Source organism: Argentina anserina, chromosome 4, assembly GCF_933775445.1.
Source record: "Argentina anserina chromosome 4, drPotAnse1.1, whole genome shotgun sequence".
NCBI lineage: Eukaryota > Viridiplantae > Streptophyta > Magnoliopsida > Rosales > Rosaceae > Argentina > Argentina anserina.
In genome coordinates, this window is record NC_065875.1 from 24,154,130 (window position 1) to 24,179,976 (window position 25,847).

At 39.4% G+C, this 25,847-nt stretch overlaps 6 protein-coding genes across 6 annotated transcripts; 3 read left to right on the forward strand and 3 right to left on the reverse strand.

The window, feature by feature from the left end:
* The first annotated feature begins 3,501 nt into the window (after nt 1-3,501).
* Nucleotides 3,502-6,730, forward strand: LOC126790819 (pentatricopeptide repeat-containing protein At1g26460, mitochondrial). Its single transcript, XM_050517168.1, has 6 exons — nt 3,502-4,140; nt 4,261-4,483; nt 4,582-5,064; nt 5,522-5,728; nt 6,044-6,181; nt 6,278-6,730. The coding sequence occupies exons 1-6, from the start codon at nt 3,518-3,520 to the stop codon at nt 6,461-6,463; spliced, it is 1,860 nt and encodes a 619-aa protein (XP_050373125.1). The 5' UTR covers nt 3,502-3,517; the 3' UTR covers nt 6,464-6,730.
* A 398-nt stretch (nt 6,731-7,128) lies between these two features.
* On the reverse strand, nt 7,129-10,369 carry LOC126792589 (triose phosphate/phosphate translocator, chloroplastic-like). The gene is made up of 12 exons (XM_050518997.1): nt 9,766-10,369; nt 9,615-9,674; nt 9,437-9,502; nt 9,251-9,329; nt 9,027-9,147; nt 8,542-8,637; nt 8,328-8,440; nt 8,156-8,233; nt 7,948-8,064; nt 7,702-7,801; nt 7,503-7,603; nt 7,129-7,411 (listed from the first exon to the last, which is right to left on the reverse strand). The coding sequence occupies exons 1-12, from the start codon at nt 10,044-10,046 to the stop codon at nt 7,385-7,387; spliced, it is 1,239 nt and encodes a 412-aa protein (XP_050374954.1). The 5' UTR covers nt 10,047-10,369; the 3' UTR covers nt 7,129-7,384.
* A 1,911-nt stretch (nt 10,370-12,280) lies between these two features.
* Nucleotides 12,281-14,310, forward strand: LOC126792591 (uncharacterized). The gene is made up of 5 exons (XM_050518999.1): nt 12,281-12,458; nt 12,541-12,613; nt 13,081-13,132; nt 13,215-13,284; nt 14,039-14,310. The coding sequence occupies exons 1-5, from the start codon at nt 12,324-12,326 to the stop codon at nt 14,123-14,125; spliced, it is 417 nt and encodes a 138-aa protein (XP_050374956.1). The 5' UTR covers nt 12,281-12,323; the 3' UTR covers nt 14,126-14,310.
* Nucleotides 14,311-15,414: 1,104 nt separating this feature from the next.
* On the reverse strand, nt 15,415-17,303 carry LOC126792590 (14-3-3-like protein GF14 iota). The gene is made up of 7 exons (XM_050518998.1): nt 17,228-17,303; nt 16,539-16,845; nt 16,292-16,379; nt 16,089-16,198; nt 15,849-15,997; nt 15,595-15,650; nt 15,415-15,487 (listed from the first exon to the last, which is right to left on the reverse strand). The coding sequence occupies exons 1-7, from the start codon at nt 17,301-17,303 to the stop codon at nt 15,482-15,484; spliced, it is 792 nt and encodes a 263-aa protein (XP_050374955.1). The 3' UTR covers nt 15,415-15,481.
* Nucleotides 17,304-18,055: 752 nt separating this feature from the next.
* LOC126792588 (putative pentatricopeptide repeat-containing protein At1g26500) lies at nt 18,056-19,690 on the forward strand. The gene is given in 2 exon segments (XM_050518996.1): nt 18,056-19,263; nt 19,265-19,690. Coding segments are annotated over 2 exon segments (1,500 nt in total). The 3' UTR covers nt 19,557-19,690.
* A 1,170-nt stretch (nt 19,691-20,860) lies between these two features.
* LOC126792592 (probable methyltransferase PMT5) lies at nt 20,861-25,077 on the reverse strand. The gene is given in 9 exon segments (XM_050519000.1): nt 20,861-21,188; nt 21,610-21,817; nt 22,111-22,243; nt 22,549-22,852; nt 23,019-23,185; nt 23,374-23,605; nt 23,758-23,998; nt 24,250-24,385; nt 24,511-25,077. Coding segments are annotated over 8 exon segments (1,875 nt in total). The 5' UTR covers nt 25,023-25,077; the 3' UTR covers nt 20,861-21,188; nt 21,610-21,667.
* Nucleotides 25,078-25,847: the final 770 nt, after the last annotated feature.

A 25,847-nucleotide genomic window follows, 5' to 3' on the forward strand; every position in this document is an offset into this window, starting at 1 on the left:
TTGGGGCGCGGACTTTGGCACTGCTATATCAGGTAGGGTGAGCCGCCCGTTAAGGTGAGCCGGTATCTTCCGGGTTAGTGGTTTTCTATATATAAAATGTATGTGTTATACGTCTTTATCGCATGTTGCATTCATTGACACTTTACTTTGGTCATATTGTCTCGAGACTGACCCTTTTATTTTATGCATGATTATAAGTTGATGATTACGTGTACTGATGTCTAGCACTGCATGTTTTATTATTATATGGTAAATTCCGCGTCCTGATGTCCGGTGATAGGAGCACTTTGTGCGACGTTCTTAACATTTTTTTACCTCAATTTGTACTTTGCTTAGCCCTTATTGTTGTACTATTGAGTCATTAAGTCGTAGTAAGAGTCTTGGGCGGTATTTGATGCATTTTTGTGCTTACATGAGTTAAAAACACATAATTGGTCTAGAGTCCTAGTTTGACTAGGAATCCTTGTTAGGTTTTGAAACTAATTATCTCTTACTTATGATTTTATTTTCTTATTTTCAGATTTGATTGAAGAGATAATTAAAGAAAAAGAGATGGAGCCAAGTCATACAACAATTAAATATAAGATGATCATTAAAGGCATAAAACATGACATGTTTTAGGGATTAAAGTATGACATGTTTTAGGGAACAAAACATGACATGATTTAAGGGATTAAAGCATTGCATTATAATATGAGGAAATATGCAACTACCCTCATTCTTTCCTCTATATATACATGGCTTCATATCTCAAATAAGAAGACTTCTCATTAGCATTCAAGAGCCAAAACTCTACCAAAACACCACCATAAATTTCTCTCACAAATTAGCCAAGCCGTCCACCCCAAAACTATCATCATCTCCACTGAGTTTCACCATTGAAGACACACCTCCAAGGTTCCTACAACGTGTGATTCTCGCAACTCATCTCCATGGCTTCGTCTATTTGTGTTAATCTACAATTCTTTGTCTATGAAGATTGTAAGTTGTTATTTATGTGGAAGTATTGGTTTTGTATTTGTTTTAGAATTTTCAGATTGTATTTTATATGTTTTTGAGACTATGCCGAATCTATGTTCTTATAATTATTGAAGTTTGTATTTCTATTGCTGTGTTCTAATAATTTTTCTCATACTTTTAGATAATTTTCAGATATGTGCATATGAATTTAGTGCTTGGATGCAGTCCCTAAGATTGAGTTTGAGTGCTAAATTCATCAACCATATTGACACAAATCGAATCATGCCCTAAGTAGGTTCGGTTTGTGTTGTTTAAAGGTGGTAAAAATTCTGGAAATTTGCATGTGAAACCATGGTGGGTGACGCCACACATGAAACATGTCTCCAACAAAGATTTGGTGCTTAAATGTAATCTTGTTTGATTTCTACTCTAAGTGTTATTGAATTTGATTACATGCAAATTTAGATTAGGCCCTAAGTCAATCCAAATGTTAATTGAAATATTGCATGATTAGATGATCCCCTAAGGCTCTAATTGTATTGGTGTCTAAAAAATATGTAATTGGTCAAATTAGAATGCATGATAGATTCTAACTTGTAATTATGTGGTGTAATAGTAAATTTGGTTTAAGTTTGTTAAAGAGAAGTCGATCATGTAAATAGTAATTTAGGTTTTATTTTAGTAGTTAATAATCAATCTCAAACCCCCCATTATTTGTTATACTAAAAGTTTAGAGTTCCCTTCAATTCTCCGGAAAGAACGATCTCTGCTTATTCTATACTAACGATGATGTTTTTACAGGGTTTATTATAGACGTTTTAACCAACGATCTATCATACGGGCACCATGATTTTACCCATGGTGATTCCGTTGTCATGATGTCCAGCACCGTGTGGCTTAATACTACAGTGATAATTGTGTCCTGATGTCTGGCACCGTAGTACATTATTGGCTCTCGGTTGGCCCGAAGGCAAACATTAGAGTCGGTCGGGTTGGATATACCTCATCGGCATATTTGATATTTCGATCCGAGTCGCATATTTTACATCTGCATGATTTTACTTTACTTGCCCTAAACCTGGTTTGACTTTCGTTACGCGTTTTTACGCTAACAACCTATATATACGATTATATATATATATATATGTATATATAAATGGTTTTCAAACCTAACTAAGGTTGGGTCGTCTCACCCGCATCGGGTTAGTGAGGACGAGTGTTCACCCCTACTTTTCAGGTACTTGGAAGCCGGTTCGCGAGGAGTTGGACTAGGTGCTAGTGGCGTCGCATCGCTCACGGTTCACTTTCGATACCGATGAGCCAACTTCTGGTGTGACTTCTTATTTACCCGATATATGTTTCTACTTAAACAATTGCACGACGCGTACTCTGTCACTTTTATTTCAGTTGTGTAATTGTTTTCTTTTACCTGTATTTATTATGATGACGCAATTTTCTCATGTCATACTTGAACTTTCATTTTATTTGCTACATTCCGCTTATTTGTATTTATTCAGTAAATTGAGTTTCCTTTGTTTTTAACCCAAATTTACTATTATTTACTTATCCTCATAGCCTTGTAGGATCCCGTATCGATTGGTACTAATTTAGGACTACGGCGATTACTGCTACATTTCGGGACCGAAAATGGTTATGGGGTGTGACAATAATTACTTGGTATGAACCTTCAAAGTTATAGTGAATTCAAAGTCTCCCTCTGCTACCTTAGCTGCTATTAGCTCATGACCATTGTTTCTATACACACCACCACTTGCAGAAGAAACACATTTTTATGAAGGAAATTAAGGCCAAGATTGAGAGGAACAAAGGAAAAACCCAAAACGGTTTTGGAAGGTTAGGACTTGGGGACCCAAAATGTGTGATAATTTGATCTTTAACCAACACCCTACCATGTGATAATGTTCTCATCTAAACATGTTTAGTAAGTTTAGTCTGTTTGACTCCACCAGGCTACCACACAATCAATCCCTCTAGGCCTCTTGTTTTTTGGGGTCTTGAACTTTAATCAGGTTTTACATCAATTACTTGAAAACTATGGATATGCTAGCTACAAACACATGTAGAGCATTCCCCTTATGGATGTACAAAGCTTGTAAAACTCTCACGCAATGCAAATGTTTCGTTATTACTTATTGCAAACGTTGTTACTATTTCAAATTCCAAACTCTTATGATGACAGATTATTCTTTAGGATCAACTTCTACTAATGAGGTGAGAGCAACATCCATTCCAAATTTCCAATTTCTTATGTGTTAAAAAATTGTAAGAGTTCGCCGAAGCCAAGAATAAAGTGGGCTTGAAAGTCGGACCCTTGCAAATGCGGATTGAAAACCGGGTCGTTAACCAGACCCATTACAACATTCGGGCGTGCGGTGGTCCACGTGACCACGTCTGCATTTCCAGATAACATCAAACCTGCCATCACACATAGGCAAAATTACCGTGAAGCCCTCCCAGGTCACCACTGAGCTTCACACACGACCTTAAAGCCCTAAAAAGTAAAAACAAACCAGAGCTCACTTCACTAACACCACTCATGGCGTCACAGATAGCGATCCTCGCCCGGACCCGGTCCCGGTCCCTCGCCAAAACCCTAAACCCAAGCCCCGCCTTCTTCAAGGCCATCACCACCTCCTCATTCCTCTCCCAAGGAGAGCCCCAACTCGCCGCCGAGCCGACTCAGCCGCCGTCCGACTCGGTCCCCCTCCCTCCAAACCCTACCTCCTACCCCGAGAACTGGCGCACGCCGCCGGTCACCGCCTCGTCGGCGGCTCACTACCTCCTCCCCCTAGGGCTCCGCGACCAGTCCCCGAGCCACCAAATCCACGCCCTCGCGCACGACCTGGACTCGCCGGGACTGCTCAACGTCTTCGCCGATTGGATGACGTCACAGCGGTGGGTGGAGATGAAGCAGCTGTTCGAGCTCTGGATAAGGTCGATGGACAAGAACACCGGCCGGCCGAACAAGCCTGATGTGAGCTCGTATAATCATTACCTCATGGCGAACCTCATGAGCGGCGCCACGGCGGCGGAGATGCTGGATCTGGTGGCGCATATGGAGGAGCACGGCGTACAGCCTAATACGGCGTCGTATAATCTCGTCCTCAAGGCAATGCTGACCGGCCAGGAGTCCGAAGCCGCCGAGAAACTGCTTGAACGGTTAGCTGCTCCACCGCTCTGTCGAATTTTCGTTGTGTAAAAAATGTGATGTATTGTGATATTGGATTGGGTGTAATTTAGAGTTTGTAAGCGTGTTTTGTATTGCTGGTAATGTATCAGGATGTTGCAGACAGGCAAGGTGTCGCCGCCTGACGACGAGTCCTTCAACATTGTGCTGAGCTTGCTGTTGCAATCGCGCCGACTTGATGCTGCTTTGAAGTATATAGAATTGACTCTCAAGTCTGGTTATACGGTGACTATGACCGTGTTCAAAGATTGCGTACAGCGATGCGTCAACACCGGGAAGCTAGATACTTTGGTTGCGATAATTGACAAGTGCAAGGTACACTGTTTTTTTTATCATATCTAAGGTATGTGGAGTGAGGGTTGAAAGTTTTAGTTCGTTTTGCTAATTGTTGTTTGCTTGTGTGATGGTGGCAGTCAATGGATCAGAACAAAGCTCTTTGTCCGCCTTGGAGCTTGTGCAACTATATTGCGGATGTCGCTTTGCAGGCGGATAATAGCAAGTTAGCAGTTCATGCCTTGCAGTTTATGGCCAAATGGATTGCTAGGGGTGAAGAAGCAAGGCCTGTTGTTTATCTTTCTGTGGATGAAGGATTGCTTGTGTCGGCACTTGCCACTGCTGGCAGGACATATAGTACTGCTTTGCTGGATGTGTCGTGGGCAATCTTGATACGCTCATTGCGGAACAAAAAGGTCCCTAATCCTGAATCTTTCGTTGCAAAGATATCTGCCCTTGCATCACTGGGGGAGCTGCAGAGAGCTTTTCGTACTCTTCATGAATTTGAGACTGTGTATGCTAATTCTGGCAAAGAAGTAGAAGAGGAACTATTTTCGCCATTCACTTCTTTATATCCATTGGTTGTGGCGTGCTCGAAGAATGGTTTTGAAACTTTGGACACGGTATGCTATTCTTCCAACTGCCACTACCAAGTTTTTAAATTATGTAGATTAATAAATTTTAGACCATTCTTGGCTTTAATTCTATGTATTCACACCGTATTTGGTTACTTGATAAATATTTGTGATGCCCCTGTACGTCTTATAGCTTTGCATACAGAACTGCTATCGATTTTATCTCCTTCATTATGGATCAGTGATAAAAGTGTTTGTCAGGCAATACTGTTGAATTAGAAAAAAAAAAGAGAAGGAGAAGGAGAAAGTGTTTCCTGTCCATTATTCTGTTATACATTGTGGGACTTCAATTTTATGCGAATAATAATTGATCCCATGAAGTTTGTCCAAGAGGAAAAGATATGTGATGTCTCAGAGGACCTTAATAAAGTATTACACACCGAATTCTTTTATATGTGTGTTTTGGTTGCATCTTTCTAACTTTACCCTTATGTATATTTCTCAGGTGTATTTTCAACTGGAGAGTTTGAGCCGTGCAGACCCTCCGTACAAGTCTGTTGCCGCTTTGAATTGTATCGTATTAGGTTGTGCAAATATCTGGGACCTTGACCGTGCTTACCAAACTTTCGAGGCAATTAGTTCCACCTTTGGATTGACCCCTGATATTCATTCGTACAATGCTCTTATGCAGGCTTTTGGAAAGCTCAAGAAGGTATGATTTCAAAGCTTTTATCTCTTCGAGACTTTGCTGACTCACTATGCCTGTCTCTTGTGTTTTAGTAATATGCATGTGAATAGCCTGTTCCCCTCCCCCAATGCCTAGTGGCATTGGGTTGATATTAAGTATATTGTACTTGAAGATAATTACTATTAGTTGCGGCATATGCTTCGGAAAATGTGTTTAGTTGGGCTATATTCGTACCCATTTTCTACCTGAGGAACTGAGGCAGAAGCATAATTTTCATTTACAGTCATGCATGTTAGACCTGCTAGCTTCTTGCTAAAATAGTTTTATGATGTTTGACAGACTTCAGAAGCTGCAAGAGTATTAGAACACTTGGTGAGTTTGGGTGTTAAACCCAATGCAATGTCATATTCGTTACTTGTTGATGCTCATCTTATCAACAGAGACCCAAAAGCTGCCCTCTCTGTAGTCAAGGAAATGGTAATTTCATCACTTCTCTAATCCATGTCTTCACAGTTTCTTTTGTATGTCTTAGTTGCCTCAGCAGAAAAGCTTATGTTCTACATCTTTGGACAGGTAAATTCTGGGTTTGAACCTTCAATAGAAACGCTAACAAAGATCAAGAGGCGATGTATGCGAGAGATGGACTACGAGAATGATGATCTTGTGCAAGATTTTGCCAAAAGGTTCAACCTTCGAATAGAAGGAGAGGCTCGCAAGAACAGATTGTTTGAACTTAAATTTAATACTGGATATGCATAATAGCATCCAGGTTCACGGAGCGAAGATGCCTCAACAAACCATTTAACATACTTCAAGTGTGCACTCGGTCAGTTGTTCACTCTAAATTAGGTCTCGTCCTCAACTGTTTCATGACCGAATGCTAGCTCCTGTAGGTTTTGCGTCGCTGTGATCTGAAAATCTGACAAAACATGAGATCCAGCTCTCTCAGTGCAACTTCCATCCGTATTTGTATATTACTGTGTGCTGCATTTTGATTCTTGGCAGGATGAATGCTGGGATAATAGTTTTGTTTTATGTGCTTTTTTTTAGGGGAACTGAAAGAGCTGTAGATTGTTAAGACGAAAGAAAGATTTTACCGTTGCTAATAATTATCGGATGGGTTTATCTCATTTTTCTTGGGACTTACTTTTCCTACTATTTTTGTTATTGTTTAGAACGATCTTATATCATTAACCGGTTTGTTGGTTGAAGAACTAGTTTATAGAAAAATTAGGGACCTTAATGGGAGAAGGCACGTCCATATATATAGAAAAATCGGCACACTGAAATTGCCCTAGTTGAAGTAATGATCAAGAAATCTATGAATCAGAGATGCACATCCCTTCAAAACTTGCTAGTCGATGAAATTGAAAGAGGACATGTTCTTCATTAACTCAATAAGAACAAAAGACAATGCTCCTCTTACTACAGTAGTGATCAAGCTCTTAGGAGATCACTTGCACAAATAGGCAGAAATAGTACAACAGTCAAAAAGTTCAATGAACAATTCAATTTTGTAATCTGTAGATGAAGCTCAACTCCATAGATATTATTTCCTCTTTCCATTCTCTACCGGAGCTTTTATTTCCCCGTCAAATCGGCGATCTTCGAAAGTTGATTCACCAATGTCAAACAGCAGCAACTTTTACTTGTGGCACCCTCATCCTATGCTAGACCCTCTTATGATGTGGAAATTGCAGCAGCCTTCTGAAAGAGAACATATGATGTGTTGTGTGTGAGTTCAATCCAAAGTGGCTACTTCAAATTCAAAGAAAGCTACAGATTGTGATATGCTTACCTTCTTTTGCTCTTCCAAGTTTGCTTTGATCAGGGAGTAGATGGCAACACCAGCAATCGCTATTGCCGTACCAATGCCAGTTTGTGTAGAGATTCTGTTGCCTGAACCAAATACATGTTTCATACATGAAGAGTTAATCAACCATGGTAAGCAACAGCATGACAGTAAAGATTTAACAAAGAACGATGAGAGCAATTACCAAACACAACAATGGAGAACCCGATCACAAAGACACGTTTCAACACATTCCCAACCGCATGCGTTAGTGGTGCAACTCGTTCCAAAGTGTTGGTAGCAAGCTGCAAATGAATCCCAAGAACCAGTTTATAATGAAAAATAGACACTCAACTGCATAGGCTGAATGCCATACATATTAAACTAATTAAAGTATCAATATCCATGCATGTTTTTACAGTTATATGCAGCAAGTGTGTCAATGATTTACCTGATTGTAGAGATGATAAAACATTCCAATCCAGAATAAATCAGATAAGAATTTGTAAAGGCCTACTTTGGCAATCGCATCCCTAAAGCCATGTTGCATCAGTTGGGGTCCTTCAATCTGACATCAAAACAAAGCATTCCAGCAGTTAGTTTTGAAAATTAATGACATACTCACAAAATCTAATTTCTGCGTAAACAAAAGAACTTACAATTAGTGCTGGTGGGATGCAAACCAAGAGAGCAATTATTGAAATGTAGGCGTATACGTTTGTACTGTCCATTCCTGTCTGTGATTGTCAAATTGTATTAATGAAAAGAAATAACAAAGAAAACCAAAAAAAAAGATAACTGGGTTGATTAAATTTAGTTGCTCCTGCTTACCATGGCTTTTTTGGAATAGATACTTCTGTATGTGAATGCAATGTTTGAAACCATTGCACTACCAAAGCCAAGCCAATTGAAAGAGAGTTCAGTCAGTGATGCCATTGACACACCTAATATACAATTTTAACATCAGTCAATGTATGTGAGAGTGATGATGTGAGAATACATGGAAGGATGGAAAAATAAAATAAAAGAGGAAAGAGTTAGTTACCAATAACAACAGGGGCTAATGAGAGCCACAGGGACAAGGGAATGTGTTGCCCCAAAACAAACTGAGAAGCAGAAGCATTGAAGAATGGCTCCAAGGCTGTACGAGGAAGAACACACATCAGTAAAATAACACTCTTTGAGACAGAAACTATCATCATAAAGATTTGCCTCTCGATTCTACTAGTAATTCAAAAGCATATATATATGATTAAACTAGCAACTGCACTACACTTGATCAACACAAACCAATCTACCAAACTAAAAAAGGACTACTGTAAGGTTCATATACAGACTGAACAATGATACTGACAGCTAGTTAGACGGTGCTAATAGAACTACTGCAAGGTTCATGTACAGACTGAACAATGACACTGTACAACTACTTGGACGGTACCGACTGCTGAGATATGTCTTTGCATTTCAATCGATCGATCATCAACAGACACATATGAAATAACAATGTCACATTTGTTATAGCATTCATACCTTTAATGGTGTGTGTAAAAGACACAGCAACAGCTGCAAAAGAGACATTAGACATGACATGTCCGAGAGCGTGACAGAATGCAACTGGAGTCAGCAGTGCCAATTGCTCCTTGTCAATCGGCTGGCGATCAATTTACATATTCTTGTTAGTAATAGCCTTATTATGACATCAGAGATTAAAGATAAAAGTCAATTGCAGGAAAATAAAACTGGTTAAGACTTACTGCACGCTTTGGCAAACCAACAGACCAAGAAACAAGACAATACACCACTCCGACGAGGAGATGTATAACCGAAACAAAACTGTATCAGGAAGCAAAAATGAAATCCCACCAATCAATCTTCTGATTAACATTTAACAGTAAAACGAGACTCACTATTGAATCCTTTAGCAAAGGTGAAGAACTTACTATGGATATGGGAAATAATTGTAGACCTTCTTGTTCAGTATATTGAAGATGACATTCAAGAAGTACCTGAAACAATCAAAAAGCCAAACCAATATAAACATCTACCTGCATTGACCTCCTCAAATTAAATAATCACCATCATTTCAAAATTTTAGTAAATAGCAATCTGACTACTTACCACATGAAGAAGAAGAAGCCGGTGATCAAGAAAGGAAATTTCTCAAGGAACCCCTTTGACCTGCACTCAGAAAATCACAAACTTCTTAGGGTTTATAAGAAAAGTTCACAAAAGCAACAAAAACCAAGGTAAAGAGCAGAAAAATTCTAACCCCTCAGTAATTTCAATCTCAGCACCATCTGAAGCAGCCTTCACCACCGGAGACTCAACAGTCCCTCGCCGTCTCAAGTGTTGACTCCAGCCGGAAAATCCCGTTGGCAACGCCGGAACTCGGAGTTTCTCCGGCAAAGGCGAAAAGGCCAAGCTTGGAGAAGACAGAGACCGAGACTTGAGGGCAACATTGGAAGGTGAAATCCTAGTGGATGATACGTAAAGCAAGGAAATTTGATTAGTCCGGATTGGGGAGCGAACTGGGGTGATCATTGAAGCCATTTTCAGAGCCCCAACAAAAGTTGTCGACGAATGTGAACAGGGTTGAGTAGCAGAGCAGAAACAGAGGAATTATATTGAAGCAAATAAGTGAACGGTGTAAACGAGGAGATGGGTTTGTTTTATATCAAAAACATGAACGGAGAAAACAGAGAGCAAAGAGAAAAGAAAAGGCGAATTCTATCTGTTTATAGAAAGAAAATTAATCAGATTCCGCAGAAACTTAAATGCTTTGCTTTGAGAGAAGCCAGTAAGTTTTGCAACACAGATTCAGTAAACTCAACGAAGTGTTTTTTAAGTATCTGATATCGTAGGGGTTGTGAAAAGGTGGAGTAAAGGTTGACAATAATGGAGAGAGAGAGACTGAGAGAGAGAGTGTTAACTAGTGCAGAAGGAGGAGAAGAAGAAGGTGAGAGGGACTGGTGAAGAGTGATAGGTGCATTGGCATGGCTGATGTTTCTTGTTTGTCTTGTAGCTCAAGTTTAATTTACCCACCAAACTTGAAATGCTCTTTTGTTTCTTCATGGTTGTCTTTGTTGCTGTAGAGGGTTTATGCATATAAAGTTGTTGGACATGAATGCTTGGTGTTCATGAAGGACTAGATCAACCAGAAACTAAAATACAGTACTCACTTCATTGTTATGTAACAATGGTGTGGGTTTAATAAGCATTAAGCATGCAGCATCTGGAGTCAAAATAATGTGTGTTCAGAAAAAAGGTGTCCATGGCGTTTGGATATAACAAACCGATATCCCTGATCACATTTTCCTTGATGAAATTATATATAGAAGAAAAATGGCTGGATTTTCTAATTGTGTGTTCTTACTTCTTTTTTACATAGGAAGTTAGGAAAGCCGAAAGTGTCTTACCAAAGTACAATTATGAAGAGTTTTTACATCTCATTTTACCTAACAAAAGTTCGTACAGCTCTCCCGTGAGCTAGAAGTGAAGAAAAGTTTTGATATACAAGTGAGGGAAAACCTCATCTTACTCTTATTTTTGTAGACGAGGATAAAGCTAGCTAATAACAAAGAAGCTAGGTTTAATAACTAGATCTGCATCCAACAAAGAAAAGGGGGTGACAAATGACGGGTGATGACCATTGACGAATTGGTAGGAACAAGTACTGCAGCGGCCGCAAAAATATAACGTTGGATTACTAAACTGAGTAACCGTGTGATGTATGAATCACGAAAGTTAGTTACTTAATTGGGATAGTTAGGTCATCAAGAACATTCTTTTTAGCTCTCTTTTTATATCACCATTATTGTTCCTTTGCAACACATAAGATTTTTCTACGAAAAAAAGGAAAGCCGAAGTGTTAGCCTCCTCCCAACCGGGACTTGACTCTCTCCATGTATGTTTTTATTCAAAACAGGATTTGAAGTGAGTTCGGACCAAAACAATTTTTAATGATGTGCTTGATTGGTAAGCCGAATTTAATAGAATTTTCAGATGAGAGAAGAAACTGAAATTTATGTTCCCCAATTTGTACCCCAGATTCAACTCTTTGCTTCTTCAAAATGTTACAGATGGTCATAAAGCCGAAAAATAACATGATCCAAAACGAGTTTACTTCGGACCAAAACTATTTTAGAGGTGCCCAATTTGTAAATCAAAGTTTTCCAAATGACAAAAACTATATATTCCCTAATTTGTAATTCACACTCCTTTATTCTTTACTCGAATTTTTCATAAGAAGATTTCAAAGTAGTACAAACAATTTTTATGATAATACTAAAGAAAACACGGAGTGAGAATTATAAAAACTAGAAACCGCCCACATTTTATAGGAAAGTGAGTAGTTATCTACGTGAAATAGTGGGTGGTTAAAATCTGAAATGATATTTTCAATTAATCAATTTAATTTTTGATAGTAATACCCTTGATAGTTTATTTGTCAGCGAAACTAATAAATTGGTATGTTCAGAAATTCACAATTTAATAAAGATTTTGAATATTTGTTTTATAATAGTAAAGACAAAAGACACGTATCAACATGAAAGTTGACGGGATTCGAAGCCGGGCGTGACCCGAAAATGCAGCACAAGAGAGAACAAAAAAGAAGGTGTAATCACTTTGGGCCTTGGCTGGAGCAGCCCAATAACAGGAAGCACATCAACTTGGGAACTGGTTTTTGGATCAAAATTGAAAAGGAAAATGCTTTGGTTTCTGTTTTTCCAATTCAGCTTTTAACCTAAAGAGAGATTTAACAGCACAAAACCACAGACCCCTTTCTCTGTAAATATATATGAATATAAAAACAAACTGAGAGAAGTAATGAAAGGTGGCGGCGGCGGTGGTGCTGGTGGTGGCGGCAAACCAAAAGAAGAAAAACAAGAACAAGAACAAGACGGCATGTCCGTACACTCTCCCTGCAAGGCTCCTCCTTCCTCTGCTTCTTCTCTCCCCAAGGTCCCCTCTTCTCTCTCTCTCTCTCTCTATATACATATACATGCGTTTGTATTTAATTGTGCTCAATTTTAATGGTCTATAGGAGCAATCACAGGTTGAATTGGAGCTGAGGTTGCTGGAGGCTCTTGAAATTTACCCTCCAGTCAAATTGCAAGGTAGATTTTTTTTCTCAGCTTATTATCCACAATTTTGAATTTTTAGTATATTATGTGTTAGTATTGCATGGAAAAGTAATATAATTTTGGGGGTTAAGCAATATCTGGGTGTAATTACAGTGCTGAATCTTGGTTTTGAGAAATTTTCACCCTGAAAATGATCAATTTAGTGGATAGATCATTTTTGGTACTGATTTTGTAGTGGGATTGATCATATTTTCTCTTGGTGGGAACACACAACATATTAGGAGTATAGTTATCACTTTTACTGAACTGAATTTGGAATGTCAAGTTTAAGTCGAGAGAATAATCATTGCACTTATTCAAATCATCTCTCGTATTTGGGGAAACTGTGGAGGAGTTAATGTAAAATGAGTAATTGATAAGAGAATCAAAGACGGAATCGATTTCCATTTTTGGTCATTGGATTCGCATATATAAGCAATTAATAGCTTAATAACCTGCAGGCATACATCGTCACTTTGTGCTTTACGGGCTAATGGAGTTCTTGAGGAGGAGGTTTGTTCTGCTTCCTATATTTTCTTACAATTTTCAAATGAACTTATGATTTCTGATTCAGATTTTCATGTGTTATTTTCAGCTTTGATCGGAACTTCTCTTCAGATGAGGTTCTGCAATTGCTGGATCGGTTCTATAACTTGGAAATGCTGGTATGCAACTTATTATGTAACTAATTTGATTTGTGCAGTTTTTCTTCATACTTCTATTTTCACTGTACTCCTTGTCTATTATTTTGTTCTCCTTTTAATTTCAAATCTCCATATCAACCATGTGCTTGTAGAGTTGTAGACTCAATAGGAGGTACATTCAGTGAGGGATTACTGTATACACCTAGAGTTCAGACTATATGTGTACCTGTCAATTTCACTCTATGTAATAGTGAATAGGTGAATACCAGGCTCTTGGGAATGTTGGATCGGAAAGGGTCATCTAACGCTGACTTCAGCTAGGTTCTTCTATCAATTACTGGCCTTTGCTTAACTCGGTCTAGAAACCAGACGCTTGGTGCAGATCAGCATGAGAACTCATTTTCTCACATTCCTCGTTCTCTCTTTCTTTCTATCATTCGATCTATTGACTGTTAAAATCAGTATTTTCTTTATCTGAGGTCGCTCTCTTGATATTTATGCTTGGATTAACTACCTTCGAGAGTTTTCCATACCTAACTAGGGATGAGCGTATTTGTCTCTAAATAGCTGGGTCCTGGGAATGTTGGAGCGTGTGAATGTAACAAAACCTAAATTTGTTTCTATAAATCATTCAAATAGTTACTAAATTATTTCTCTATATGTTACTTGTTTCATTTTAAGACATTTCCTTTTAAACAACTGTACGGTTTTAAAAAACCAACAAACATTTCCTTTGAGATCTGTATGTTATAACACTTTTCCTCACTTATTTCAGAAACCAGACGATGAGGAGCTGGACATCTTGAACCATGAGGAAGACTTTTGCTTGCCTCAAAGTTTTTTTGTTAAAGAGGAACCTTAGCTCCTTTTATATGTATAGATTGCTTATTTTGTTTAAACTTGGGAAATCTCTGTGTTCAAGATGGTAGTTTTCGATGCTTTTGTACTAGCTAGAATGCTAGATGGTCATGTTGGTTATTGCCATATAGTCTTCATGACTTCCTGTTATTAATTGATTTTATGGAGAAGTGAATTTGTTTTTGGTCATTTATGAGATATATATCAGCACAGATATTTGTTGAAGGTTATATGCATAGTGCCTGTTTCTACCATTTCAAAATAATAAGTTTATAACTCTTTGGGTTTAGACTTTAGAGTACTAACATCATGGAGATGCTCATTTATTGTTAGGTAACATGTATAACCAAGATGAACAGAGTTCAAATCCCTCTTTGCACGCATAGGTTCTGTTTGGATCACTGAATTCTGTATACATCCTTAGGTGATTTCCCTCGTAAAAACCTTGAACTTGAATCCCGCTGACAGAATTCCTCCAGGACAAGTATTACATAGAAGGATGTACCAGTGATGGATTATGAAGATCTGATCTTGTTCCTAATAAACTGGATTTCGAATAACATTATTTGTGCATCCATGGAACCATACATTGGATTCAATTTTATTGATTATAAGAAGCGACCAGTTCTCTTGGCTTTTGACATTGCAGAAGGGATTCAGAGTCATCACACTCGTCCCACTTCCTCAAGATGTTTAGGGTCGGAGGTATCGTGTTAATGTGTTACTGAAGTGAACGGTAATGGATTTCTGGATTTTGGGAAATTACCCAAGTTTGGTCCAAGGAAAAGATTGTGTTTCCTGATCCAATGTGGATTATGGGTTTATGGGATACAGGGGAGAGCTCTTGCTCACTCCGAGCAGCGGTGATGGCTTAGCGGATCTTTACAATATGAAACTCAAATCATAAAAGAAAACTGATATCGGTTTACCAGAGCGTGTTATATGCTTGGAGGTTACGAGGAAACCATATCCCCCTTGAACTAAGATCGAAGCTGTACGCATGCATGCGTGATTTCTTATGGCCAGTATAGCTAGCTCTTCAAGTCAACTTGTAAGAGTAAAGAAATGTATGCTTGTTTGTGAAGAAATCCATAGTAGCATCCATTAGTTAACATAAGGTTACATAAAAGAGAGCATATAGCAAAAGCAAGGAAACCAAACAAGTGATAATGTATCAGAAAACAAGTACAAACTGCTGATAATATCTCCTTCGGAACCTAAAAAGGCTGAATATCATAAAATGAAATCAACGTCCTCCAGGCAATCCCCTCTTGAAAACTGAGTGATAATTAGCTTGAAGGAAGGTTGCCTCTTGCGAAAGCAGACTTTCCCACGTCCTGGGCTATGTATTTCAGGTACATCAAGTCTGCATGAAAATACATATACATTGGTTTAAGCAAAGTCAATTTCAAATTAAGGTTGATGATATTGAGTATGAGCAAAACCCTTACGAGCAAAAGGTTAAGCACATACCGCAGCAGAATTGGGTTCGGTAGGTTTGGTTTCTTCGGTTTTGAAATTGTCATCACCTGTACAAAAGCATTTACAAGTCACAACTCTCTTCTATCTGGATTCTGATTTATGTTCATGCATGACTAAGATCGACAAGAACTGATCAACATAATGAAAGAGTAGTGCAGCTTGCGCGATAGTTTAAAATGGACGAGAAAGGGGAAAGGGCTAATCTTTGTTTCTAGTTACCAAATACCAACTACCCTAGACTATACCTCCATCTTCAGGCAAATCAGAGGTCCATAGAGTGAGGTTGTCTCTCAACAATTGCATGATAAGGGTGCTGTCCTTGTATGACTCCTCACTCAAGGTGTCCAACTCTGCAATCGCCTCATCAAAAGCTTGTTTAGCCAAATGACAAGCCCTAAAGGAAATAATTAACGAACATCATATCAGTAACTAACTATTCAATCAGAAGAGGAACAATCATGCCAACTGATGTAGAGTAATAATACCTCTCAGGAGAATTCATAATCTCATAGTAGAAGACAGAGAAGTTAAGAGCTAGTCCAAGACGAATTGGGTGGGTTGACGGGAGATCTGTGTTTGCAGTGGCTGAAGCAGCCTGACATATATAGGAGATCAAGGACATCAAACTAATTGAAACATGTGTTAGTTTTGATGAAGCATTTGTATGAGATTGGTTGAGTTAACATGCCTCGTATCCCTTGAGTGACTGTTCAGCTGCCTCTTTTCTGTCCTGGTCAGTCTTGAACTCAGCAAGGTATCGGTAATAGTCACCTTTCCTGAAAGATGAATGCCATAGGCCCATAACACATGAGTCCCAAACAACACTACTAATCCCACATAAGCTCAAAAGGTCAAGTAGTGTTTAGCAGATTATATGCATATTATATATTTGCGATTCTTCTGTTTGATTGAGATGCTTAGAATCAGTAACTCACATCTTGTAGTAGAAAACAGTGGCCTCTCCTGAGCTGGAAGAGGGAATGAGGTGCTTGTCAATGATAGTGAGAATGTCGCTACAAATCTTGGAGAGTTCCTCCTCCACCTTCTGGCGGTAACTCTTGATCAATTTGACATTGTGCTCATTCCCCTTAGACTCTTCCTTTTGCTCAATGGAAGACATGATCCGCCAAGAGGCCCTTCGAGCACCTATCACATTTTTGTATCCCACAGACAGAAGATTCCTCTCTTCCACTGTCAGCTCGAGATCAAGCTTCGCAACAGTCTTCATACACTCAACCATTTCTGCACCATTAATCAAATACAAACAATATTCAATGACTCGTTTCGGTCAATCTTCAGCATAGTTCTCCTTATATCAAAAATGGGGTGATCAAAGTTCTCAGGAAAACGAGACTAACTTGTCATCAAGTATATGGATTAAGTCCACCAGCTTGGTGACTTGGTTTTGGATATATCAGTTTAGACTACGAACCAATATCCACACACAAGCTTATTCAAACCCTAATTAACCCTAGGTCGTCTCTAATACAGTAATACTATATTATCAGATATAATGATGAAGCTCTCAACAACATGAACGAAGAAATGTATGGCAGTTTTGACAAACGGAAGCAGAAATCAGAAGATGAATGATACTAGATCCGAGTGTACGTGAATGACTCACCTTCGTAGCGCTCGGCCTGCTCAGCGAGCTTGGCCATGTAGACCTGGGTCTCTCTCTCCTTCTCAGGCGACGACATCGTTTCAGAGGAGAGATGCCGAGATGGTGATCAGAGAAGGAATGAGTGTGGCTGTTGGGATTAAATTGGGAGGAGGAAGACGATGAATGTGTAGAACTGAAATAGAGGAGGAGTTTGATGAGGAAAAAGGGAGGTTGGCCCTAAATAAGAAAACGACCCGGTGTTAAAGTTCGAGCAAGTCGCGGGGTGACCATGACCGGATCTGGACCGTCCCTTCCGATATGTTTGAAAGAGGAAGCGCGCAATTTGTGACTTTGTGTGATAGGAGAGCCCTCTGAATTCTTGCCCTTTGTTTCCAATACCTCAATCCTTTACAATTTTCCAAAACTTTTTGATAGGTGAAATCACGTAAATGCAATAAAATTATTAAAATCAAGCGAATTTAATTTTTTCAATTTCATACCATGTAATTAATCATCAAATAATAAAGAAATATAAATCTAAAGTCTCTTTAAACTAAGTAGTTTTAAGAGACACATGTCGTCTTATATTAATTCTCGTCCCACGATAGACATTCTCTTATAAAGAAAGCGAGTTATTTTCCAGTCAAAATATTTCATCTGCAGTGAATGCACAACTCTGAATAGAGTCTGGCTTTAAGATTAGATCATGTCATGCATTTCATGATTGGGTAAGAATTGTTACATATGTAACAATGAGTTACTTGTGTGACAAGGGACAAGAGGCCCATATGAATTTCTCTCTTCACAACTCGGAAGCAAACTTGAGAAATGAGCAAAAGACTAAAAGAAATGATAGCGAGACAAAGACCATGCCTCACAAAGCCCCTGCAAAACCTCCTCCGCTTCTTCACAACCAAGTCGACTCCGCAAACCCAACTCGCCAACCCGCCAACCCCAGTCGACTCGGCCCACCTCCTCCGTGTCTGCACCATCCTCTACCAGCAGCAGAACTCGCCCGAGTCACGCCTCCACTCCAACCTCAACTCACTCACCTTCAACCTCACCCACGAGTTCTTCCTCCAAGTCTGCAACAACTTCCCTCTCTCATGGCGCCCCGTCTATCTCTTCTACAACTACACCCAGAAAGCCAACCCCACCTTCGCCCACACCGCCGTGTCGCTCAACAAAATGCTCGACGTCGCCGGAAAGTCCCGGAACATCAACCTGTTCTGGAACCTGGTTCACGAGATGGGACGGCGTCGTTTGGTCAATCAGAGAACCTTTATTATCGCCATCAATACTCTGGCCAAGACAAGAGAGCTGAAGAAGTGCGTGGTGTTTTTTCGCGTGATGAGTGAGTATGGGATCGAGTGTAATATGGAAATTTTGAACAAGACAGTCTCGAGTCTCTGTGGCCTGAAGCTTGCGGAGGAGGCTAAATATGTGGTGTTTAAGTTGAAGGAGATGATTGGGGCTGATGGGGTTACTTTTAGGTGTTTGATTGAAGGGTTTTGTGATGTGGGGGATTTGGTTGAGGCTTCCAAGATGTGGAATGTGATGGTGGATGAGGGTTTCGATCCTTGTGTTGGTGTTGTTGAGAAGATGATGGAGGCTCTTTTTAAGGTGAATCGGGATGCCGAGGCGATGAAGCTTTTTCAGATGATGAGGGTGAATAGGATGGAGGCTTTGGGGCTTTCGAGTTATAGGCTTGTGATAGGGTGGATGTGTAAGAAGGGGAAGGTTGAGAGTGCACGCGTGGTGTTTGATGAAATGCGCGAGAGAGGGATCGAGGCGGATAACTTGACGTTAGGGGCACTGGTTTATGGTCTGATGGCGAGGAGGAGTGTGAATGAGGCTTATGGGATTGTGGAAGGGATTGAGAAGCCGGACATCAGTGTGTACCATGGCTTGATGAAGGGGCTGTTGAGGTTGAAAAGGCCGGGGGAAGCGACGCAAGTGTTTAGGGAGATGATCAAGAGGGGGTGTGAGCCTAACATGCACACATATGTGATGCTATTGCAGGGGCATATGGGTAAGAGAGGTAGGAAGGGGAAGGATCGACACCATTTTTGTTGGGGGTTTGGTTAAGGCTGGGAAGTCATTGGAAGCCACCAAGTATGTGGAGAGAGTGACTAAAAGAGGACTCGAAGTTCCTAGATTCAATTATAACCAGTTTTTGCATTACCACTCGAATGAGGAAGGAGTGGCGATGTTCGAGGAGGTGGGGAAGAAATTAAGGGAGGCCGGGATGGTTGATTTGGCAGATATTTTCCAGAGATATGGGGAGAAAATGGCGACGAGAGATAAAAGAAGAGATAGAGCTGTCGAGCCATTAGTAGAGCTTTCATAGCCTCATGTATTAGGCTGTGATATGTTTGATTTAATTTAGGGATCATTCTGAATGACATATATACTCTGGTGCATTATGTACCATTTCTCTTAATGAGCCTCAACTTGACCGAACTGTTTATTTATGAAAGTAATTCCAAAGATTATAACAAAAAGACTTCATTGTTTGCTATCTTATCTATTAGCTCACTTACAATAACACGGTGATCTGCATATAATTTCATATAACTTGGTACATTTTTGAAAAAAGAGTAGTGTAAGATATGAAAATCTAGTTGCAGAAGGAAAGCGCCGCAACAGTAGGCTTGTAAATGAACTAGCAGCTAGCGGAGGCCCTTAAACGGAGGCATAATCCAGATCCCCCTTGGGATTTGACTGCACGAAGAACGATTTGGGTAGTAAGCTACAAGCCAAATTCTCTGAATTATAGTCACAGATTGCTACAAGCCTCCAACCATCTAATTTTGCAGAGAACTACCAGGATTGGCAGATAGGATGACCTTTGAGATGTCCTTATCCAAATGAGGGAGAGAAATAGCTTCCATTTGTGCGAAAGGGGATGGAAGCTGGACATTTTTTATGTAGAGCATTCGTCCTTCAGAAACACTGAATGGTGCTGTAGAGGATTCGGCAGAAATCATGAGCATAGGAGGTACCCTGCACCAGCGCTGCGACGCAAGATTGTATACTTTCTCTTGCAAACAAAGGCACAACGAACATGATCAATGGGTTCCAACAACTTGTCCAGAACCAGAAAGAGAAGATCAGACCATGCTGATGAGTAGCTACTGAAGGTAGCTGGAGCGTGTCGTTCAAATTTTTTCTTTGGTTTGAACATGTTTCCCCAGCGTTGCTTATAGATGAGGGACTAGAAAACAAGAAGTTGATGTTTTATGATAAATAAATAACTTAAAACACAATCCTATAAGAACAAGGAACAGGCTAAATCTGGGAGAGGTATTCCCAAAAGGAGAAGACAAAGGGCTCCAAAACTTCTAACTTTTACCTGACTGTCAATAATTAGGAAACTATGTAATGGGTGGTATTTGATGGAACTGTATACCCATCAGTAATCCAAAAGAGAGACAGAAATATCAGACGCTCTGAAGAACGTGGTAAGTCATTATTTTAATTAGGTGTGATTCTGATGCATCAAATGTGCCAAATACATATATCTGACTCTGGAGTTGGAAAATGAATGATTGGTTAATTAGCTATGTTGTGGCTTATGCTTACATGAAAACATCAACTGATGCCGGTTTCTGGAAATTCAAGTAAAGAATAAAGTCAATAGACAAGAATTCCAGAGAGAATAACAGTACTCTTATACTTCCCGGACATGCCGACATTCTTTACTCCAGAGTAGTGTGCTTTGTTCTTACAAAAACGTGAAGTTCATTAACAGATTGAACAAAAAAGAAAGAGAATAAAGGATGAGAGAAAATGTAACAAAAAATATATGGATGAATGAATTGCTACAAACGCCTTAACAAAATTGAGTTGCAGCTACTTCTGTGCCAAATCTTCTAATCTACAGCTTCCACATGCTCCTAGTCCAGTCACGACCGATGAGCATCTTCAAGGTTCTTCGGATTTTGAGCATGTATATGTCTGTTGCCAAATTGATCATAATCTGATAAGGAACACAAAAGAGCATAGTTAAATTCTGAAAGACACCACCTTTGCTTTGACAGGATCTTAAACCCCTCTTTTCATGTCTGAAAAACTATTACCATCTGGTCCTTCGTCAAGTGAAAAGGGATGCGGTGGGAACTGGACCAAATTATGATTTTGAGTATCTAGATTAGCCAAGTATAGCAATCATTTATTTGACACTCACCACTAGTTAAATATAGCTTAACCAGACCCATTCCTAACACTTGAAACTGGATGAAAGCTACCTTCCTAGTGTCTAGACCTCCCATATATTAGGACTGACAACATAATACTAAATCAGATCATTCGTCATTGCACTGCATTTCATTATCTAAAAATGAAAAGAAAAAAATTCCGAATGATGAAAAAATAAATTTCTGAATGAGGAGAAAAATTACCAGAGCTAAAAGAAAAATGTACATTTCCGCAATGATGAGACCTCTTGATGTATAGCAATCATTTTTTCACAAATGGTTTTTGGCATACAAGTAGTCTCAGGTCACTGCCATTCTGAGGGTCAATCACCCTTGCTTCCCAACGTACTTGGGTAGCAAACATGCGTGCCATCTCTATAGCTCCCACGTTATCACAGAGAACAACCCAGCCCTGCATCCGGTCATAAAACATGTCTCAAAATGGCCAATTTCATCACATAATGTAAGAAAGTTACAAACTCTTAAATGATAATATATGATGAATCTATTTGTTGAGGCCTAGAGGGACATTACATGCCAAGATGGCATACAATAATGAGGAAGAAACATAGGGAATTGCTACAGTATCCAACTTATAACTTAATTTCATCAAAATATTGATCTTAGGATCCAAAAATGGAAATGGAGAGAACCGACCTCTCCATCTACGATGTAATGTTGCAGAGGTAAAAGGAAGAAGCATACCTCAGGGCGTAGGATCCGGTCCATCTCCAAGAATAAGTCCATCATGCTGCACCGCTCCGAAGACAGGTGTGAGAGCAGCCCATTTGCATGTAGCAAATCATATGTTCGAGGATATGTAGGGAACGGTTCACACCTGGGGCAATAGATAGATCACTAGCTCAAGAAACTTGGAGTAAACAAATACTGGAATCCTAAATGGAACAAAGTGGATATCTGTAAAAAAAAAAAGGTTTCTTTTTTCTTTTCTTTTTTTGTAAAGATGGTTTTTTTTCATTTACATTAAAGTTTGTCACCTCAGTTCCAAGTGTTATTTTTGTTTGAATGCGGATTTTCAAACAGTAAGGATAAACACACAAACGACTAGATCAATTTAGCCTCAAAGAAGCTACAAATATTAAATCGGCCGGCTGTCCAAAAGACCCGACACAAATAACTTACCAGTCATGCAAAACACCAGCAAAACCTTGATCTAGTATGAGAGGAAGTGTATTAGGAGCATTTACAGGCACAACATTCATCACCCAGACTGATTTCCTTTCCTCTAGAAAAGCAGCATTTAAACCCCCATAATGAGCATTCATGTCAAGCACATTGCGTATCATGTTGAAGGGAGGTAAAGGGTCTTCATCACCTGGTCTCTTTGGGTGATCAGAGAAAATCAAGGGGGTAAGCAAAGACCAATAGTTTTTCAATGCTGATCTCCAAACCTGTAAGTCTTCAAAGAAATCATCTGGCTGAACTCCTGCAAAGAAAAAGGGTATCAATATGCTGAGATATAACAATGAAGTGGGACAGAGTTGTATGGTCTTAGCTGATCCAACAAACATAATGATACTAAGACATTCAGAAACAACCCCTTCCAGTGAAGAGAGACAGAGAAGTGAAGAGACATAAATGTACGATGCAACAATACTTTCCATGAACTTCAAGCTCAGATGAGTTCCACCGAGAAGTAGACCTATTTTGGATTGGAGTCCAGCGTTTGCTCATGGTGCCACTTATACACGATACTAGGGGCTTATAATATGACTGAACCTCGTGCTCGTCCTGACAAAGTGGAATAGCACCCTGCTTGCTAGAATAAAGAACAAGGAGAAAAGCATTAGCAAGATTGCATTCCAACAAGAAGAAAATAATTAGGCAAGCTCTTCAACAACACAAATGATAGCCAACTTGAGACCAAACCTTTAAACAGTACTGAGATTTGGAATGTGAAAATACCAATTGTTCCCTCAAAATATTAGATGCAGTCAATATCCTTACCGAGATGAATAACAATTAGAATCCACAGTTTTCTGCCAGATAAAAGTTTCATATTTTTGAGCTAAAAGTGTCCAACAGATATTCTGGGTTAATTCTTCCATTGGTGAAGAGTCTGTAGCTATACCCTCCTTCATAGTCAATGAACTTCCATATGGCTGGCTTGTGGGGGAGGTTAAGACAAAGTAACCTCCAGGCTTGAGCACCCGATCAACTTCTAGGAGAAACATCCCATCTGATGCATGAACTAAATTAGGTTACACATAGCGAATGATGGTATTAAAGAACCTCTAAGATATTAAAATGACATAGTCAGACTCGGAAAAAATACTCCATTTAAAAGGAAGCATCTACCTGCAAAAAAAACATAACTACTCCCTAAATTACCTTTTTTGTCCCAAAGAATACCACATTGAGCACAATGAACCATATCAAACGACAGTGATGGATATGGAAGTTGTCTTGTGATGAAATTGCCAATCATTGCTGGAAGACCTCTCTCAAGGGCCAACTGAACTTGACTGCCAGTTGCCTCATACGCCGCAATACAAATAGCCATTAACTTTAGGGATACTAAATGAGCGCCAAAGCTACCAAAACCACAACCAATATCTAGTACTGAGTGAACCTGCAGTTTAACATAAGAATAATTGAAATGAATAAATGAAGCATCCAGTATCATATTATAAGCACCAGTAATGAAAATCAGTGATAGGCCAGGCTTTATATTAGTCACATATACATGACAACATAAGCTTATGCCTTTTTAGTTCCAACATACAACTTATTTAGACTTATGAAAACAATATTGGTATTAGTTCAATAAAATGCAGCATCTTTTAGAATTAAATGGTTACATTAATTTGACTATATTCTTACACCAACTTGAGAAAATTCAGAGTCACTGCCCAAACCCAGCATCTCCGCAATTTGACGAGAATAATCCTTGACACCATCAATAATCGACCCATCTTCAGAGTGGAAGGAAATTTGATTTTCTTCTAGTAGCATCAACCTGCATAGTTCATTGTGAAGTTAAAAAATGACTTTGCAGAGAAGTAGAAACCAAAAGGGAAAAATTAGCCAAAATGTGCATAGATGTTTTTGAATGTCTGTATTAAAGCTTTAACTGTGAAGCACCTTTTGGTCATGCTTCCGGATGACAGAAATTGATCTTTGGTTATCTTCACGTTTCCACTCCATATCACGTCCCTACCAGCTGGCCACCTCAAAGGTATCTTATAGTCCTTAGGGGCGCGAATTAGACACTGGTCTCTGTCTCTTGATACTTCACAATGCCGATCAAACTCCTCCCCATCTTTATACCCGGCTAAAACATTTGCTGAAACATTGTAACAAGGCACAGAGTGTTCTTTATCTCTGCCACAAAGACCAAGCTCTTTTTCTTTACTACCACCCAGTGAAAGAGACCTCAGCTCCAAGTAATCAACTGCTGCTTGCTCCTTTAGCCTCCTATAGTTTGTGTAGATGTCTGGTACTGAACTTGGGTTTAAAGAATCAAATGTACTTGAAGAGGATGATCCCAACACTGCAATTAGTGCAAGTACACTCACAAGGCACAATAGTAACCAGTTGAGTGGCGGTCTAGGACCAAAAATAAGAGACAGTTTACCCAACCAGGAGCTTCTCATGTTCAAAATCGTGCAACACCAACCTATTAATTCCAAGATAACCCCACTAGGTAACCTTCAGCTTAAATCTCCAGAAAGACTGAAAATCATCACCTATCATAAGACACAAGCTTCTACATATATCACCATGAATCCGGACAATTCTTACAAGCATTGAAAAAATGATCCCCACTCCTTCCCCAACAGCATATGCAAATCTTCACTCTGATCGTTCCATCAGCTTCACGTATTCATTCATAAACTCATCTGAGCCAAACCCAGATAAGATCACAGCTAAACAGGATTTCAAACTCGATTATACGTAACCAGATTTTCAATCTTGAGCAGCACCAATACAGCTAAATTCCAAAAGAAACTGTCTTTCAACAACTGATCAACCAAGACCAACCTGCAACCGAAGCCAAAAGTCCAACCAATCAAATCCATCACAATCAATGTCCCAAATAAAAGTCCAGATTGGTTGCATAGAAAAACTACTCCACAACTAATCCAAACCAGAGTCTATCAGCACAAGATTCCAACCATTTACCATATTTCATATGTTTCCACATCAACTAGAAACAGAATTACAAGTACAAAACAAAATGTCAGCACTTTCCATTCTTACAGAAAACCAGTGAGCACCCAAAAATCCCAGATCCAACTCAGATCCAACCCAAAACCAACCAAATCACTATCAAACTCCATATACAAACAAAAAAGCAATAAAATCCAAAATGGAGTCAACTTGAGCAAACCAAACCCATCAATGGAAATGGAGGATTAGGGTTTTGGGGAATGCTTACCGGTACTGGGTTCGTTGAACAAGAGTGTGAGATTCAAAAA

Bases quoted from the DNA above. Each gene is read 5' to 3' on its own strand.
- LOC126790819 (XM_050517168.1), top strand. From the start codon at position 3,518: ATGGCGTCACAGATAGCGATCCTCGCCCGGACCCGGTCCCGGTCCCTC. The intron at 5,065-5,521 runs GTATGCTATTCT...TATATTTCTCAG, and splicing joins GTTTTGAAACTTTGGACACG to GTGTATTTTCAACTGGAGAG. The intron at 5,729-6,043 runs GTATGATTTCAA...GATGTTTGACAG, and splicing joins CTTTTGGAAAGCTCAAGAAG to ACTTCAGAAGCTGCAAGAGT.
- LOC126792589 (XM_050518997.1), bottom strand. From the start codon at position 10,046: ATGGCTTCAATGATCACCCCAGTTCGCTCCCCAATCCGGACTAATCAA. The intron at 9,675-9,765 runs GTTAGAATTTTT...TTCTGAGTGCAG, and splicing joins GAGATTGAAATTACTGAGGG to GTCAAAGGGGTTCCTTGAGA. The intron at 8,234-8,327 runs GTAAGCAGGAGC...TGACAATCACAG, and splicing joins TCTATTCCAAAAAAGCCATG to ACAGGAATGGACAGTACAAA.
- LOC126792591 (XM_050518999.1), top strand. From the start codon at position 12,324: ATGAAAGGTGGCGGCGGCGGTGGTGCTGGTGGTGGCGGCAAACCAAAA. The intron at 12,614-13,080 runs GTAGATTTTTTT...AATAACCTGCAG, and splicing joins CCCTCCAGTCAAATTGCAAG to GCATACATCGTCACTTTGTG. The intron at 13,133-13,214 runs GTTTGTTCTGCT...TGTTATTTTCAG, and splicing joins ATGGAGTTCTTGAGGAGGAG to CTTTGATCGGAACTTCTCTT.
- LOC126792590 (XM_050518998.1), bottom strand. From the start codon at position 17,303: ATGTCGTCGCCTGAGAAGGAGAGAGAGACCCAGGTCTACATGGCCAAG. The intron at 16,199-16,291 runs GCATGTTAACTC...TATATATGTCAG, and splicing joins AGTCACTCAAGGGATACGAG to GCTGCTTCAGCCACTGCAAA. The intron at 15,651-15,848 runs GTATAGTCTAGG...GCTTTTGTACAG, and splicing joins TGATTTGCCTGAAGATGGAG to GTGATGACAATTTCAAAACC.